Source organism: Miscanthus floridulus, chromosome 18, assembly GCF_019320115.1.
Source record: "Miscanthus floridulus cultivar M001 chromosome 18, ASM1932011v1, whole genome shotgun sequence".
Classification (NCBI taxonomy): Eukaryota; Viridiplantae; Streptophyta; class Magnoliopsida; order Poales; family Poaceae; genus Miscanthus; species Miscanthus floridulus.
Window position 1 is genome coordinate 31,314,482 of NC_089597.1, and position 13,897 is coordinate 31,328,378.

The 13,897-nt window shown below is 43.8% G+C and overlaps 2 protein-coding genes across 3 annotated transcripts; one reads left to right on the top strand and one right to left on the bottom strand.

Moving 5' to 3' along the window:
• Positions 1 to 5,016: 5,016 nt before the first annotated feature.
• Positions 5,017 to 8,173, bottom strand: LOC136523604 (uncharacterized). The gene is made up of 6 exons (XM_066517230.1): positions 8,100 to 8,173; positions 7,521 to 7,706; positions 6,996 to 7,467; positions 5,529 to 6,847; positions 5,280 to 5,393; positions 5,017 to 5,194 (listed from the first exon to the last, which is right to left on the bottom strand). Exons 1-6 carry the CDS (start codon positions 8,171 to 8,173, stop codon positions 5,017 to 5,019), a joined length of 2,343 nt encoding a protein of 780 aa, XP_066373327.1.
• Positions 8,174 to 8,721: 548 nt separating this feature from the next.
• Positions 8,722 to 12,665, top strand: LOC136520992 (uncharacterized). Of its 2 annotated transcripts, XR_010775467.1 has the most exons (8): positions 8,722 to 9,038; positions 9,134 to 9,701; positions 10,007 to 10,104; positions 10,247 to 10,271; positions 10,373 to 10,493; positions 10,576 to 10,710; positions 11,184 to 11,388; positions 12,073 to 12,212. XR_010775467.1 is itself a non-coding variant. In XM_066514709.1 (7 exons), exons 2-7 carry the CDS (start codon positions 9,173 to 9,175, stop codon positions 12,281 to 12,283), a joined length of 1,119 nt encoding a protein of 372 aa, XP_066370806.1. In that variant the 5' UTR covers positions 8,731 to 9,038; positions 9,134 to 9,172; the 3' UTR covers positions 12,284 to 12,665. The 2 variants fall into 2 exon arrangements, 1 of the variants encoding a protein (XP_066370806.1); XM_066514709.1 differs by lacking the exon at positions 11,184 to 11,388 and having other exon boundaries at positions 8,731 to 9,038; positions 12,073 to 12,665.
• The last annotated feature ends 1,232 nt before the right edge of the window (positions 12,666 to 13,897 follow it).

Genomic DNA, 13,897 nt, shown 5'->3' on the forward strand with positions numbered 1-13,897 from the left:
AAAATAAGCCGAACAAGCCGAACTTTAAGACAAGCGAACGAGGCCCCTGTGTCATTGAGTGCTAGGCCATATCCGATCAAAACGTACGACAAAACTATAAATATTTACGTGTTGGTCACTTTTCGCACTGACAATATGTCTGTGTAGCAAGAAAATAGTGATTAGGAAGTTACATCTGTTTATTAACTATCACCAAGGAAACTAATAATTGCAAAGAAAAAATAGATCTGTATGGACCACGTTGTGTAAACTGCAACCAAGACTAATCTAGCATACGTATATAGAAGATTGAAATAACAGCAGGAAGTTGAGAAAATAGAAATGGATTTTGCTCGCACCTTTCTTGCACGGGATCTGAGAACAAATCTGGAAGTCAAGGAAGAAGCAAAATACGAAATAAGAGAGGAGGCCACCAGATCTTTGCTGCACCAAGAGGATAACCCTGGAACATCCTCCATCTTTGTGGAGAGAACAGGGGAAGGGAGTTGTGGCTACGGGAGAGAGAGGAAAGGGGAAAATGAAGAGGGGATAGGATAAGATCGGTTCTGTGCTTTCGATTACAGCCAGCCAGCCAGGCAACTGGGGGGAAGCCCAGGCGCTCGATTTCTTACGCCTGGTGCCTGGCAACCGGTCCAGGCAGCTCCCACCAGGCAAGGATAGCCAGGGTTCCATCCAAACAGAGTCCAGGCAACCTCCAGGCTAGGGTCCAACCCAGACAAATTTGGCCAGGGTGCTATCCAAACAGCCCCTAGGTGCGTGGGCATGTCGCGCTGGTCGGGCGGCGAGGCCCCACCCGCAGCTGGGTGGACCGGGTGGGGTCTGGACTCCGGAGGCGCGGGGAACTCGGCCATGTGGGGGCGCGCTCGGCCAGTCAGCCCCGTAGTCGTAGTAGACGGGTCGCTTGGGATTCCTGATAAAGGCCCAAATTGGTGCACGGGTTTGCAAGCAGTTTATGGAGATGGACTATTGTACTCTCTTTTTTTTCTTTCATCAATGGTAAGCGTCCGTACGTCGCGTACCGCTTAACCCCACGTGGCGTCCGCGTCTCGCCCGATCCATCGTGCCCCTTTCAGCAGTTGCAGCAGGCAGGTCACAAACACTCGTAGAAAAAACTGAAAACACTTGAAAATCATTGTAAACATACGCAACATCTAAATAAAACACTTGCAACATATGTGTATAACATATACAACATACAGATAAACACACTTGTAACATACATCTGGAAAACAGATGAAACATTGGGAACAGACGTGTGTTGCAACATACGTGTACAACCATTGCAATATATGCAACATCCCGATCTACTTTTGCAACACCCATATAAAACACTTGCAACATACATTTGAAAACAGATGAAACACTTGAAACATACGCTTGCAACATGCGATGCATCCCGGTGCGGCCTCCTTCGCCATCTACAACCGTAGCAGGAGGCGAGGCCGGAGGGCTTCCGCGTCAGGGCCCGGCGCTTCTCCTTGAGCCTGCGGCGCCTGTTGGCGTTGTCGGGCGCGAGAATGCACGTGGCGCCCTCGGTGGCCAGCTGATGGTCGAGGAAGCGGTCCCCACATGTGGGCACGTTGGTGCTCGCGTCGTTAGGCACGGAGCAGGAGCAGCGCCAAGGGAGGTCCGATGGGTGTTGGGGGGGGGGCGCTTGAGTGGTGGAGGTGGTAGCGGTAGGGTTTTGGTGAAGGAGAGGAAGGGAACGCCAAGGATCGGATGATAGACGGACGGTGACCGTTGACGGTGGAGCATAGCGGAGCAGGGGAGGTCTCTCGTCTCATTTCCTTGTTCGGCAGGCGCAACGGAAGGGACGGACGTGGGCACCGTAATAAAACAATATTTATTGCATGCAGAAGTTGCCAATGATTTGCTACTCCCTTAGTACGTTTATAGAGTTCAAAAAATTATTACACCTTCAATAACATTTGAGTTTTCAATCCAGATTGGCTAGATGAATGGATGGCATTCCATTCAGCGGATTAATAAAAATGATAGAGTGTGCATTTCCATTTAAATAGCACGGAGACATGCAATGGAAACACCATTGCCACACGGATCACACACACAGATCACACGCTGGGACTATAGTCTAATAAAGACCGTATTAGATCTATTTGCCACCCACTTTGAATCCATGGAAAAATTCTAAACGTAGTCATATTTTTTGGCGGGGAACTAATTTTTGTAGATATATATAAGAAAATCAGTGACAATGACTCTTAGTTTGCAGGTTTATGCTAATTTTCGACGATCTTGTTCTGCGCACGGCATTCCGTTTACCTTTTGGAAAATATACTGTGTTAACCTACTCGTTATCGCAGCTCGTCGCAGTCAGTCAATGTGGACTCCTAACCCCGTCTTTTCCTATCGATTAATAATTAGGTACAAGACTGATTTGGTGGATCTTCTCTGCGGCCAGTCATCCAGCGTACAATAACAAAATCGCTTCTCGTTCTCGACTCAAAACTCAAAAATGCTCACGTGTTGTGACAAAATGCTGACTCATTGAGAAGGCTACGAGGGCTGTGAAATTTGAGGGATGCCGACGAGGATATTCCTCATCCCTATACTACGCTTGGTCATGCCAAAATATAGTTCAATGCATAAGCTTATGCAGATGTTTTGATTAGGTCCATCAACTCTAAAAGTTGATTTTTGAAACCATAAACATTTTAAAAGATTTACCGCGAGTCCACACCCCTTCATTTAGCCTTTATATTCAACTTTCGGGTTCATAAACTTTTGAAATGGTTCACCACTGACCTGATACTCCCTCAAGTCTAGCATAGGTGCCTCTGCTCTATCTCTGTTCCCATGCTCGCCACCACCATTACTAGTCACCAAGCTCCTATTACCACCATTGTTTCTCGCCTTGTGCTTCACCCATGTGGCTCTAAATGAGCTCTACTGAGTCCGTCTGTGCCCTCTGCCCTTTGCGTTCGTGAGTGGTAAAGCTCGTGGTCCCATCCAATGTCACCGACAAAATCCTTCCTTGGCCGAATCGACCTCTCGCTACCATCCCCATGCCTATTTGGTTTGGGGAAGAAAGAAGAGGAAGGAGATGACTCATGGGACACACGCCGCTGGGCTCAGGCCCTAAGTAAATCAAGTATAACCAAATTATTTCTATTTTTTTTAATTTTATTTATGATCTATTCATACATGTTTTACTTAAGCCCTAACCCTTAAGTAAAACAAGTATGACCAAATCACAAGTAAAACACGGTTTCTTTATCCCTGCACGCAAAAGATATCCATAAGTAAAACATGTTTTCTTTTACCCTTCCATTGTGCTCTCTAGTAATACTCACGACCGGCATGATTAGGCATGCACTTCTTTAGTAAAAAATCATGCCTTTTTTAAAGGGTTTTTTAATCGAAGCCATTACAATTCTTCGAAGTTGGAGAAATGTCATTACAATTCGGGTATTCTGAAACATGCCATTATAATTCTTGGTGTTGCTGGTGCTTGTCATTTTCTACGTATGTGAACAGCTCGGACCCACTGTCAGGTCGAGGAAGGCATACGTGACTTTCGTATAGACATCGATGCCCCTGCCTGTTAGCGTTAGAAGCCGCCATGGCCCTCTCGGTCTTCGTCTCATGTCCGACTCCATTACACACCCGCGCTCATCCTTCTCTGTTCCCCTCCTCCAAGAATCCTAACCCTAGAATCTAGCCAGCATCCATCCCCCCGCCTGAGCCGACGTCGCAGCCCATGGCGAAGCAGTCTAGCATGGCCACCTGAGATCTGCGGCATCTGTTGCTCTTGAGGCTCAGTTCGATGGCGGCGCCCAACTTTGAAGCCATGGCCGGGAAGTGGAGTCGCAGCACCTTGAAGACAACTTCCAGTGGCTCGAGCTCGACGGCCAGCGATAGAAGGGAGTGCCCCTTTTGCCATGTTGCTTTGGTCCGCATCTAGAGCAAGCAACCGGCGACAAAGGGCGAGTGGTACCTCAAGTGCCTGTACAACATCAAGGTTATGATTTTTTATATTGTTGTGCTCGCTGTGTGTTGATTCATCTCTGATTTATGTCCTTTGTTTTGATTGTAGGATGATGATAGTACCTGCCCATACATCCGCTCTGAGAAGGAGTATATGGCCTTGGAAGCATAGGAACAGAGGGTGCAGTTAGTGAAGGATGCAGCTGGTGTTTGTTGCGTCGATTTGAAGGAAGAATTGGAACTAGTGAAGCAAACACTGGATAGTGTTATAAAAGAGGTTTGAAAAATAAAGATGCTACATGTTGAGATGATGCCTGCAATGAAGCCTGAAGTCGACAACAAGAACATGCCTGCAGTGAAGCCTAAAGTCGACAACAAGAACATGCAGATTGTGCTTGATTCTTCTTTTGTAGCCGCTGTCTTTGTAGGCTTTGTAGGTGTCATGATTGGTGTGGTTGTTGCTGGTACGTGGAAGTGAACAGCTGAAACAAAGAGGCTTTGTAGGTGCTCATGTACATACGTAAAATCTTTTCTCTTAGACTGATTCCACTGCCCATTGCGTCAACTAAACTTTTCTTGTTTCCTATTGGATAATTATAGATAATAATATATCAAAACTTCAGCCGCAATGCAATTCAAAGAATAGCACGGCATGAAAATGTCCACCTAAATGTGTTAAATAATAAATCTAGTTAGTGAACATACCCCAGGTAAATCTATTCAAAGGGTGTCTTTGAGAACAGGTGTGGGACTACAGTTGGTAAAGGCGGCAGCTATCGTTTTACAGATCAGGTTCAAATGCCATTTAGGCCATTACAGATCAGGTTCAAATGTCATTTAGCCATTACAGATCAGGTTCAGGTTCAAAGGCCATATAGGCCATTCACACAATCAAGTTGTCATTTAGGCAATCACATAACAGGTTCAGGTTCCCAGGCCATGTAGGCCACATATCCTAAGTCACAAAAAAAGTTGCAGGTTTCTAACAGGCCATGAATGCCATTACATATCAAGTTCATAGGCCATGAAGGCCATTTGCCATTACACACAACATAAGTTGTAGCTTCATTACTGTCCATCATTTATCATATCAAACAGGCTTCTAACAACCTGTGCAGGTGGAGCTGCTGCATTTTTCTTCAATTTCTTCTTAACTGGTGTCTTCTTCTTAGGTGTCTTCTTTTTCTTAGGTGCCTTCTTCTTCTTGTTTACTTGAGATGGTCTAGCTTCTTCAACTGGCCTTTTCCTGCAAAATAAGTTCAAAATTATTTATTTTCATACCAGTATGTAGTGAACAGATCAAAATTATTTTTCTATACTTATTTTCATACCTTTTATTCAAAGCAACAGCAGGTTGGCCATCCGATCCCATCTCAGGTTCCTTGCATGTCTTGGCAAAGTGTCCAAAATCTCCACACCTTCGATATTTCACTTTCTTCTTTGTACTGTTTTTTTCCAAGCAACCTCTTATCCTTACCACTTTAGGCCTGCCTGGTCTTCTTCCAAGTAATGGTGGGAAAACTTTAAATCCCAGCTCAAAATGAGGCCACTGGGACCTGTCTATTATAGGTTCCACTCACTGTCCATATGCAGCTCTAAATTTTACAACATAGTAATACTCATGGACATAGCCAGAGATTTGGACTCCTCTGTTAGAGCAAATCCATGCCAGGGCGTGCTGGCAAGGCTTACCAGTTATTTGCCATTCCCTATAGGAACACTTGTGGTTTTCAAGATCCATTGTGTGCCTTTTCTGGTTGTTCCAGTCATCTAATATTGTGACCTCTACAATGCCATCATCATAGGTTGCAACCTTGACTACTTTCAAAATTTTGCTAATGGCATTGAGATCCTTGAGTACACCTGGGAGGATGCCATCCTCCCACTGCCTTGCAATCTTCTTCCTAATGTACCTCTTCTCCATTATGGTCTCCTTCAGCCTGTCAACCAACTCATGGAGGTGAAGTCCCTTCAACTTTTTAATATGTGCATTGAAACTCTCTGACACATTGTTAGTTAGGTAATCACACTTGCTAAGCTCTGAGAAGGCACATCTGTACCAAATCCTAGAATGGTGTTCCTCAAGGTACTCAATTGCATCAGGAGCAAACTCAAAAAAATTTCTTGATGTGCCACCTGAACATGCCTTTTGTGTAGCTCCTTGCAGTAGGATATAATGGTCAGTGAACACATCGCCTGAGTAGTGCTTCATGAAGTTTTGGTACAAGTGCCTCGTGCACTCCCTGTTCTCAGCATGTGGGAAGATAGCTCCCACAGCTTTTTCTAGGCCTTTACAAGCATCTGAAAAAATCACCAATCCTGGAGGGTCCCCTATAGATCTGTGCAAATTCTGCGTGAACCACTTCCAGTTATCTTCAGTCTCTGTGTTGAAAACACCATAAGCAATATGGTACAACCAATTATGGCCATCAACCCCAGTAGCCGAAACCAACTGCCCAAGATACCTCCCATTCAAATTAGAAGCATCTAAACCAATAAATGGTCTGCAACCAACTAAGAACCCATCAATGCATAGCTTTAGAGCAACAAATATCCTTCTGAACCTTTTTTGTTCACCTATTGTCTCTAATTCTATTTCTACAATGCTACCAGGAGAACTTATTTCAACCTGTGCAGCCCAATTGAATAAAAGTTGAAAACTTTCCTCATAAGACCCATGAATTTGCTCTAGAGCAACCTGCAAACCTGACCAAGCTTTGAAGTACTTCAACTTAATTCTATAGTCACCCTCCAATTTGTCTTTGGCATCCGTTGGGCCCTTATTTAGATTCTTTTTCACCCAGTCTGCTAGCCTGTCTGCACACCAGCCCTGTCTTGCCATCTTTCCTTCTCTAAGCTTGGTGGTAGGATAATTGTGCTGTGCAGGAAGCACTTTTATCTGCACAAACATGTCAAACAGGTCATTAGCATGTCAAAAAAAGGTCATAAATAGGTCATAAACAGCAGCAGTTCAACACATTACCTTTATTATTTTTTTTATCAAAAATAGTTGATGCATGTATGTGCCACGGACAACCCTCGGCAACACAGTGAGCTATGAACCTGGTCTTGTCTGTTTTGAGCCCAGCAAACTCAAAACCACTCTTCACTGCATGGTGCCTAATTGCTTTCTTGAGTGCAATGATATTAGGAAACAGTGCCCCCTTCACTATGTTTGGATTCTCAAGATCATGGAGTACATGCACCTCAAGAGGGTCTGCATCATCAACTTCATCATTAACAGCAAAAGCATTTTCATCATATGGGTGAGCATCAATAGAATCATAAGCATTGTTAACTGGCTGTGCATTAGCAGCTTGTTGTGCATTAGCAACTGAAATATAGATTTGTTCATCATCAACTCCAACATATTCTTCAGGATTATCAAAGATATCAGGCTCCCTCTCAGGCTCTACATCAACATCATCACCTTGTTCAGGCTCTAAATCAGTATATGCTTCTAGATTGTTAGCAGCAGCAGTACTGGGTTCAGGAGTCTCTGGATTGTTAGTAGTAACCCTATTTTGTTCATCAGCAATGGGAAAATCATTGTTGGGTATCTCAAATCTAACCCCTCAGGAGGAATTGTACACAAAGGCCGTAGGTCATCAAACTCAGCATCATTATCCAACAATCCCACTACAAGCTGACAACCCATCTCTTCCTTGTACATTTCAAAGACATCAACCATCTGAATTTCACTAATTAATCTGACATCCTCATGCAGTCTTTTTATCAAAGAACCACACTGTGGGTAACTGGTTAGAGGGCACATTCAATTCATTTGCAATAGTTCACACCAAAAGTTCAAGCGTTAAAGACCCAAACTCCACATCCCACTTAATCACAGTGCCTTTAGTGTATGATTTCCTCCCATCTGAGTCTTTCGTAGCAAAACCGTAGACTTTAACCCCTACCGTGAACATACCATTCCTACCAACAATCAAATCGAGTCCTAAATCGAGGTGTAAATAGGCAAGCACAAGTCAACTACACTATGTGCTCAAATTGATAACAGGGGACGCGCACAACCTGTTCGGTTGTACTACTTTCAGCTTGTTTTAGCTTATTCTCTCTCACAGAACACTATTGAATCAGCCGAAATCAGCCGAAATAAGTTCCAAAAGTGACCAGCCGAACACCCCCATTACCTGCTATTGCAGTCCTCCATCTCCACCGTAGCACTATGGCGCAGATGCAGGAAGACCTCGCCCGTCGTCTTCATGGGTCCTGCATCTCCTCTGGTGGATGCGTCGGTCACAAACGTGACACCTCCAGCCGCTGCTCTGCAGGGCGCCGTCGCAGCTCCTCAGGTCTCCGGCGGCGGCTACAGTCTAGGGTTAGGGTTCTTAGGTAACAGAGGAAGAGGAAGATGGAGAGGAGCACGGGTGGGGGATGGAATGAACGGGAGAGAGAGCTGCGGCGGCTTGTAACACGCAAGCAAGGGCATCGATGTCCATACGAAAGTTACGTACGCCTTCCTCGACCTGACAGTGGGCTCGAGCTGTTTACATACGTAGAAAATGGCAAGTATCAGCAACACCCAGAATTATAATGGCATATTTCAGAATATTCGAATTATAATGGTATTTGTTCAGCTTCAAAGAATGGTAATGGCTTTCATAAAAAAAACCTTTTTTAAAGACATGCTTGTCCTAGCACTAGCAGTAATACTCGCAACAGTATGGACTCGTGCAAAACGCCAGAAACCTATGAGTACGGCTCCCCTTCCCGAAAAAGAAGCGAGCCCACCACCACCGTCACTGATGTACACCTAAAAAAAAATCGCACACAAATTCCTCAGACCACGTTTTTTTTTTGGCTCACAAATCCCACAAATCAAACAGCAAGAGCGCGAAAAAAGAAACACTAGAGGCGACCAAGAAATCCGCCTTGCCATCTCCGTTTCGTATATGCCCCAGAATTTCCCCACGAATTTCACGAGGTTTTCCCTCGCCGCGACCTGCGATCTCGCTTGAAAGAGATGCCCCAGATCACGGGACCGGTGTGAGGACTGAGGCGCCGACCTCCGACCTCACCGGGGCATTCGATTCGTCCCGATCCTCACCCCTCATCTCTCGCGTGTTCAGGCAAGCGATTCCGTCGGTTATTGCGATCTGCCCTTTCATTCTTCTCGATTGCGTTGGTTGCGACGAATCTGATTTGCCGAATACGAGGCGTGCAGGTTTGTTAGGCTGCCTGGGGAAGGAATGCTTGTGTCGACATGCTAAGCCGCGGAGCCGTGCGGTCGCTGTTGGATCGTCTCCGGCCTCCGCCTCTGGGGTGGAATTGGAATTGGAACCCCAGGCCTGCCATGCCTCCGCCGCCGCCCTCGGCGGCCGCCGCGAACCGCGCCTGCCTCTGCAGGTTCGCCCACTCGACCGCGCGCTGCGGCGGCGAGAGTGGCAGGACGCTGCCGGGTACGGCGGTGTTTCTTGATCTGGGAGCCGGGAGGAGGTTCGCGCCGACCAGCGCGCTCAGCTTGAGGGGGTGCTTGGGTTGGCAGGATGGTGGTGGCGGCGGCGGCGAGTTCAGGAGGAGGGTGGACGGGGAGGCCGCGGGGATGAAGGCGCAGGTGCTTACCACGCAGCGGCAGCTGATGCGCGATCCGGAGGTGCTCCTGCCACTGGAGGAGGCCGCCGCAAGTGCCAAGAGCATCAACGGGAATGGCGCCTGCCGGCGAGGGAAGCCGCTAGGGTTCCCGGAGCAGGCTGTGGCGGCTAAGATGGTGGTTGCTGTTGATGTGGATGAAGGTATGTGAAATGATTACGACATAGAGTTGTTCATCTGAAATTGTCATGTGAAATGATTACGACATAGAGTTGTTCATCTGAAATTGTCAGCTGTGCATTTGTAGTGTTTGTAGTCGAATGCGTTGACTGTTTTAGTATTATTAGTGGTTGATTTCGTGGTCCTTAGTCTAGAAATAATTAATTGAATAACGAACATTTGAACAGTCTTGAAAAAAATCTGCATCTGGTCAAGGAAGTAGCGCCAATTTTGTCTTTATTATGGTTGACCTTTTCTCACTACCTTTTACTGTATATCTTGCTTGCAGTTCTTGGTAGCTTTCTTGCGTCTCTGAACAAATTTATCGCTGATCGTTATTCATGGAATCACTCAGTATCAGAGTACCATGTATACGAGTTCTTTAAGGTGAACATGAAGTCCTGGCTCCCCTAAAAAGATTGACTCCTGGAATTTGTGATTTTGATTGGTCACATTTTCATTTGAGCTTTTCAAGTTGAATGTTCACCAGGCGGTTCTTACATCCTTTTTTTTTCAAAACTCTATGCAGATATGGAACTGTTCTCGAGAAAGAGGTGTGTTTATGCTATTATCTTTGTTTCATTTGGAATTACACCTATTGTTTTAAACATACAAGTCATCATATGAAATCAAGCACTGGTCTAAAACTCTGCAGCTAATTTTCTTGTCCACGAGTTCTTCACAACCCATTACTTCCAAGATGGTATTCATCCTATCCCGGGGGCTCGAGATGCTCTCCAAACTCTTTCTTCTTTCTGTAGCTTGTCTGTAGTAACGTAAGTCATTTATTTGATATAAGAGACAAATCAATTTGCCTTTCATTATACGAGTTTGCCTAATATATCCTTCTTTTAAAAGATCTCGGCAGGATGTAATTAAGAATCACACATTGGAATGGATCGAGAAGTATTATCCAGGCTTATTTGAGCAGATCCATTTTGGGAATCATTTCGCTTTGGAAGGTCCATCAAGGCCAAAATCAGAGATTTGCAGGTAATACACTGAGGCCTGAGGGAACATAGTGTCCCAATCATTTTAGGTGACTGATAAGTGGTAACATAGAGTAACATGCACTGAAGCATAAGAGCATCTCCAGAACACTCCAAATCCCTCCCTCCATATCATTGTTTCTCGATCCACTCCATAAGATTCCCTTTCCATATTTCAGCAAACTCCAGCAGACTAGCCAAATCTTGCTCTCCATACCATGTTGATCTATGTTTTATTGGTATTCAAGTTGACATGAATTGATGCATTTTTTTCCTTGATTTTTAAGAATTAGATCAGTACAATTTAAGTTCAAATACTTTATAAAAACAGTCAATTCTGAGGAATTTTAATTTAGAGTCCAGAAGAGATTGAGTTAAATCCAATTAGAATGGGTTCTTTGTTATTTATTCTATCAACCAAAAACAATGGACGTGATGTCAGGAACTTGATATAGTCACATTTTTAATTTATGAAAGAGGGGGAAAGGAATGCAGTCTTGAAGCCAAAGAATGTGAATAAGCACCAGTCCTAGCTGTCTGCCTCACATACTGGAGGATAGCAAAGCATGCCCACCCGCCAAATTTGGCTGGCCACCTTTGCCCAATACCGTGTCACACAGAGATGGCGAGGCCATTGGCTAGTCCGCTGGAGGCTTGATTTCCTGCACGATGACTAAAAAAGGTGATGGTGTGTCTGTTATTGTGTGTGCTGGAGATGCTCTAACAATGGTTAAAACTGTTTGCCTGTTTTTGTTTTTTTAAATACTATTTAGGGTGCAACATACCTCAATTAATCTTGGGGCTCTTGTGTTCTTGCCCCCACTTTGATGTGTAATTGTGATTTTGCCCTCGTTTTTCTAACTTTGTGATTTTGCCCTTAACTGTTCACAAGTCAACGCGATTTTGCCCCTGGTCAACGGTAAAAACATGGGTAAATTCGCGTTGACCAGGGGCAAAATCGCGTTGACTTGTGAACAGTTAAGGGCAAAATCACAAAGTTAGAAAAACGAGGGCAAAATCACAATTGCACATATGTGTAACGGGCAAGAACACCATTTTCTGCTCATAATACTAACTCATTCACCAATGGTGTAGGCGTGTAGCTGTTTCTGCTCATAATACTAACTCATTCACCAGCATTGCATCATGACTTAAGACACACTAACACATTATTAGTTAAAAACTGTGGCAACCTTGGTGGTTTCTTATTTGTGTTTTAGATTATTTTTAGGGCAGACATGCCTCAGCTGATTTATGCAAACCTGGTGTCGTCAGCTAACTGTTACTGTTACAAGCAGTCATCTATAGCTGTCTCTTCTCTTTAGAGCTGAGGCTAACTTATTTGCTGTGGCATAACTCATTGTAGGTCTTTTGGCGCTCAGGTTCTAATTGATGACAACCCGAGATATGCTTTAGAGTGTGCTAATGATGGCATGAGGGTCCTTCTATTTGACTACGATAACTCATATCCTTGGTGCAAAACTGGAGTTGACGAATCGCATCCGCTGGTGACAAAGGTTCACAACTGGGAAGAAGTTGAGGAGAAACTTCTTTCTTGGGTAGTACCTGAGAGCTGACATTCTTCTATCTTGTGAGAAGCACTGTTTGAGCTCAGCAAATGATTCCTTTTGCCTGATCTCTAAAGAAACTTGATAGGGTGAAGATTGCTTTATTCCTAGAGCTTGATTTTCAATACAGATGTCAACGTAAGCTAGGATATTCTATCATTTAGTAAGGGACTGCCGACTGGTTGCTTCATTACCGCAGCCTGGTTGAGGCATGGAAGAAAACCTAGGTCAGTCTGAGCTGTAGGCGCTTCTGCTCTCAGATTATTTCATCCTTTTACCGTAAGGGGTGTACTATGTATATATCGACGCTGCCATATGGCTAAGATGGTATTATGAATCGTTCTGATACAGAAAACTCTCTCTCCTCTCTCGGGAGTTCAGTCTTTGTACTTGCATTTCCGAATCATCACAAACCGGGAAGGAATACATCTACTGAACTTCACAAGAGAATTAATGATGCTGTCACACTATTCTGCGAACGATCATCTAATTAAAATATCGTGAACGACATCTCCGTAACATTCTTTTTAGGAAAAAAATCATTCCTGCATGATTTCTTTATTAGCTTGTCTCGTGTGCGTGCCGCTGTTTCAGTTTTCACGTGGTCCGAAGCGCTTTGCGGTGATGGTAGTCAAATAAAATATACTTTTGTAAGCTAGATGACATGCACGTAGAATATAGATTTATAAGTTAGGTTAGCAAACTTTATGTACAAATTTCATTAATAACTTATATTATAATAACTGGTTTGTATAACTCATAAGTTAGATTAACAAACTTATACTTTCAAGTCAACATTGATAACTTATATTATTATAACTTGTTTAAGTCAACATTGATCTTATATTCGCTCTGTTCGCTTGAGCTACTTTTCAGCCATGAAACAGTGTTTTTCTTTCACAACATTTCAGCATAAACATCATCATAAGCTAAATTTCAGCATAAGTGAACAGACAGATTATAATAACCTGTTTGCATAACTTTGATATGTAACTTATTGAATGACTTAGATGTAAAGTTGGACGTATAAGTTATATTTAAGAACTTACATATAAAATTAATATCATAACATATTAATAGAAATATGAAACTATGTATGGAAATAACCATGTGGTATAACTTATAAATATGTAACAAAAAAGAGAGAAAAAATGGTAGAAAGGGAACAAAAGGAAAAAGAAACATTCACAGGTGCAGCCATGGCACGCGACAAATCCGACCAGCATGCACTAAAAACACCCGCGTGTATGAATATCTGCATGTCATGGAATTGAGGAAATATATTTGAGAACTGAGTAAAGAAAAGGACAGAAATGAACGGCACGGAAAATGGAAGTTACGAGTCTGTGCAGTAGCGGTCTATCTTTCGCCGCGGTAGAATCGGGTGAACGGCCGCTGAAACAGAATTGGGGTTTTGTTCACCTCATCACGTAAAACACACCAGTGCAGACGGAATTAACTTATAACTTATGCCAAAACTTATATATGTATAAAGTCAGTATGGATAACTTAGATATTTAACTTATAACTTATGCCAAAATTTAGATGAACAAATTTATATGTGTTGACACCGTTTTTTTGTACGTGATAATGATCGGAGTGGACTAATCGGCGAGGGGAAGG

What these genes read in the sequence shown, in the direction of transcription:
- LOC136523604 (XM_066517230.1), bottom strand. Translation starts at nt 8,173, where the DNA reads ATGAAGACGACGGGCGAGGTCTTCCTGCATCTGCGCCATAGTGCTACG. An exon ending in TTTAGAGCTGCATATGGACA is followed by an intron (nt 5,394 to 5,528) that starts GTGAGTGGAACC and finishes GGAAAAAAACAG; the next exon opens with TACAAAGAAGAAAGTGAAAT. An exon ending in GCTGTTGCTTTGAATAAAAG is followed by an intron (nt 5,195 to 5,279) that starts GTATGAAAATAA and finishes CTTATTTTGCAG; the next exon opens with GAAAAGGCCAGTTGAAGAAG.
- LOC136520992 (XM_066514709.1), top strand. Translation starts at nt 9,173, where the DNA reads ATGCTAAGCCGCGGAGCCGTGCGGTCGCTGTTGGATCGTCTCCGGCCT. An exon ending in TGCTGTTGATGTGGATGAAG is followed by an intron (nt 9,702 to 10,006) that starts GTATGTGAAATG and finishes TCTTGCTTGCAG; the next exon opens with TTCTTGGTAGCTTTCTTGCG. An exon ending in GAACTGTTCTCGAGAAAGAG is followed by an intron (nt 10,272 to 10,372) that starts GTGTGTTTATGC and finishes AAAACTCTGCAG; the next exon opens with CTAATTTTCTTGTCCACGAG.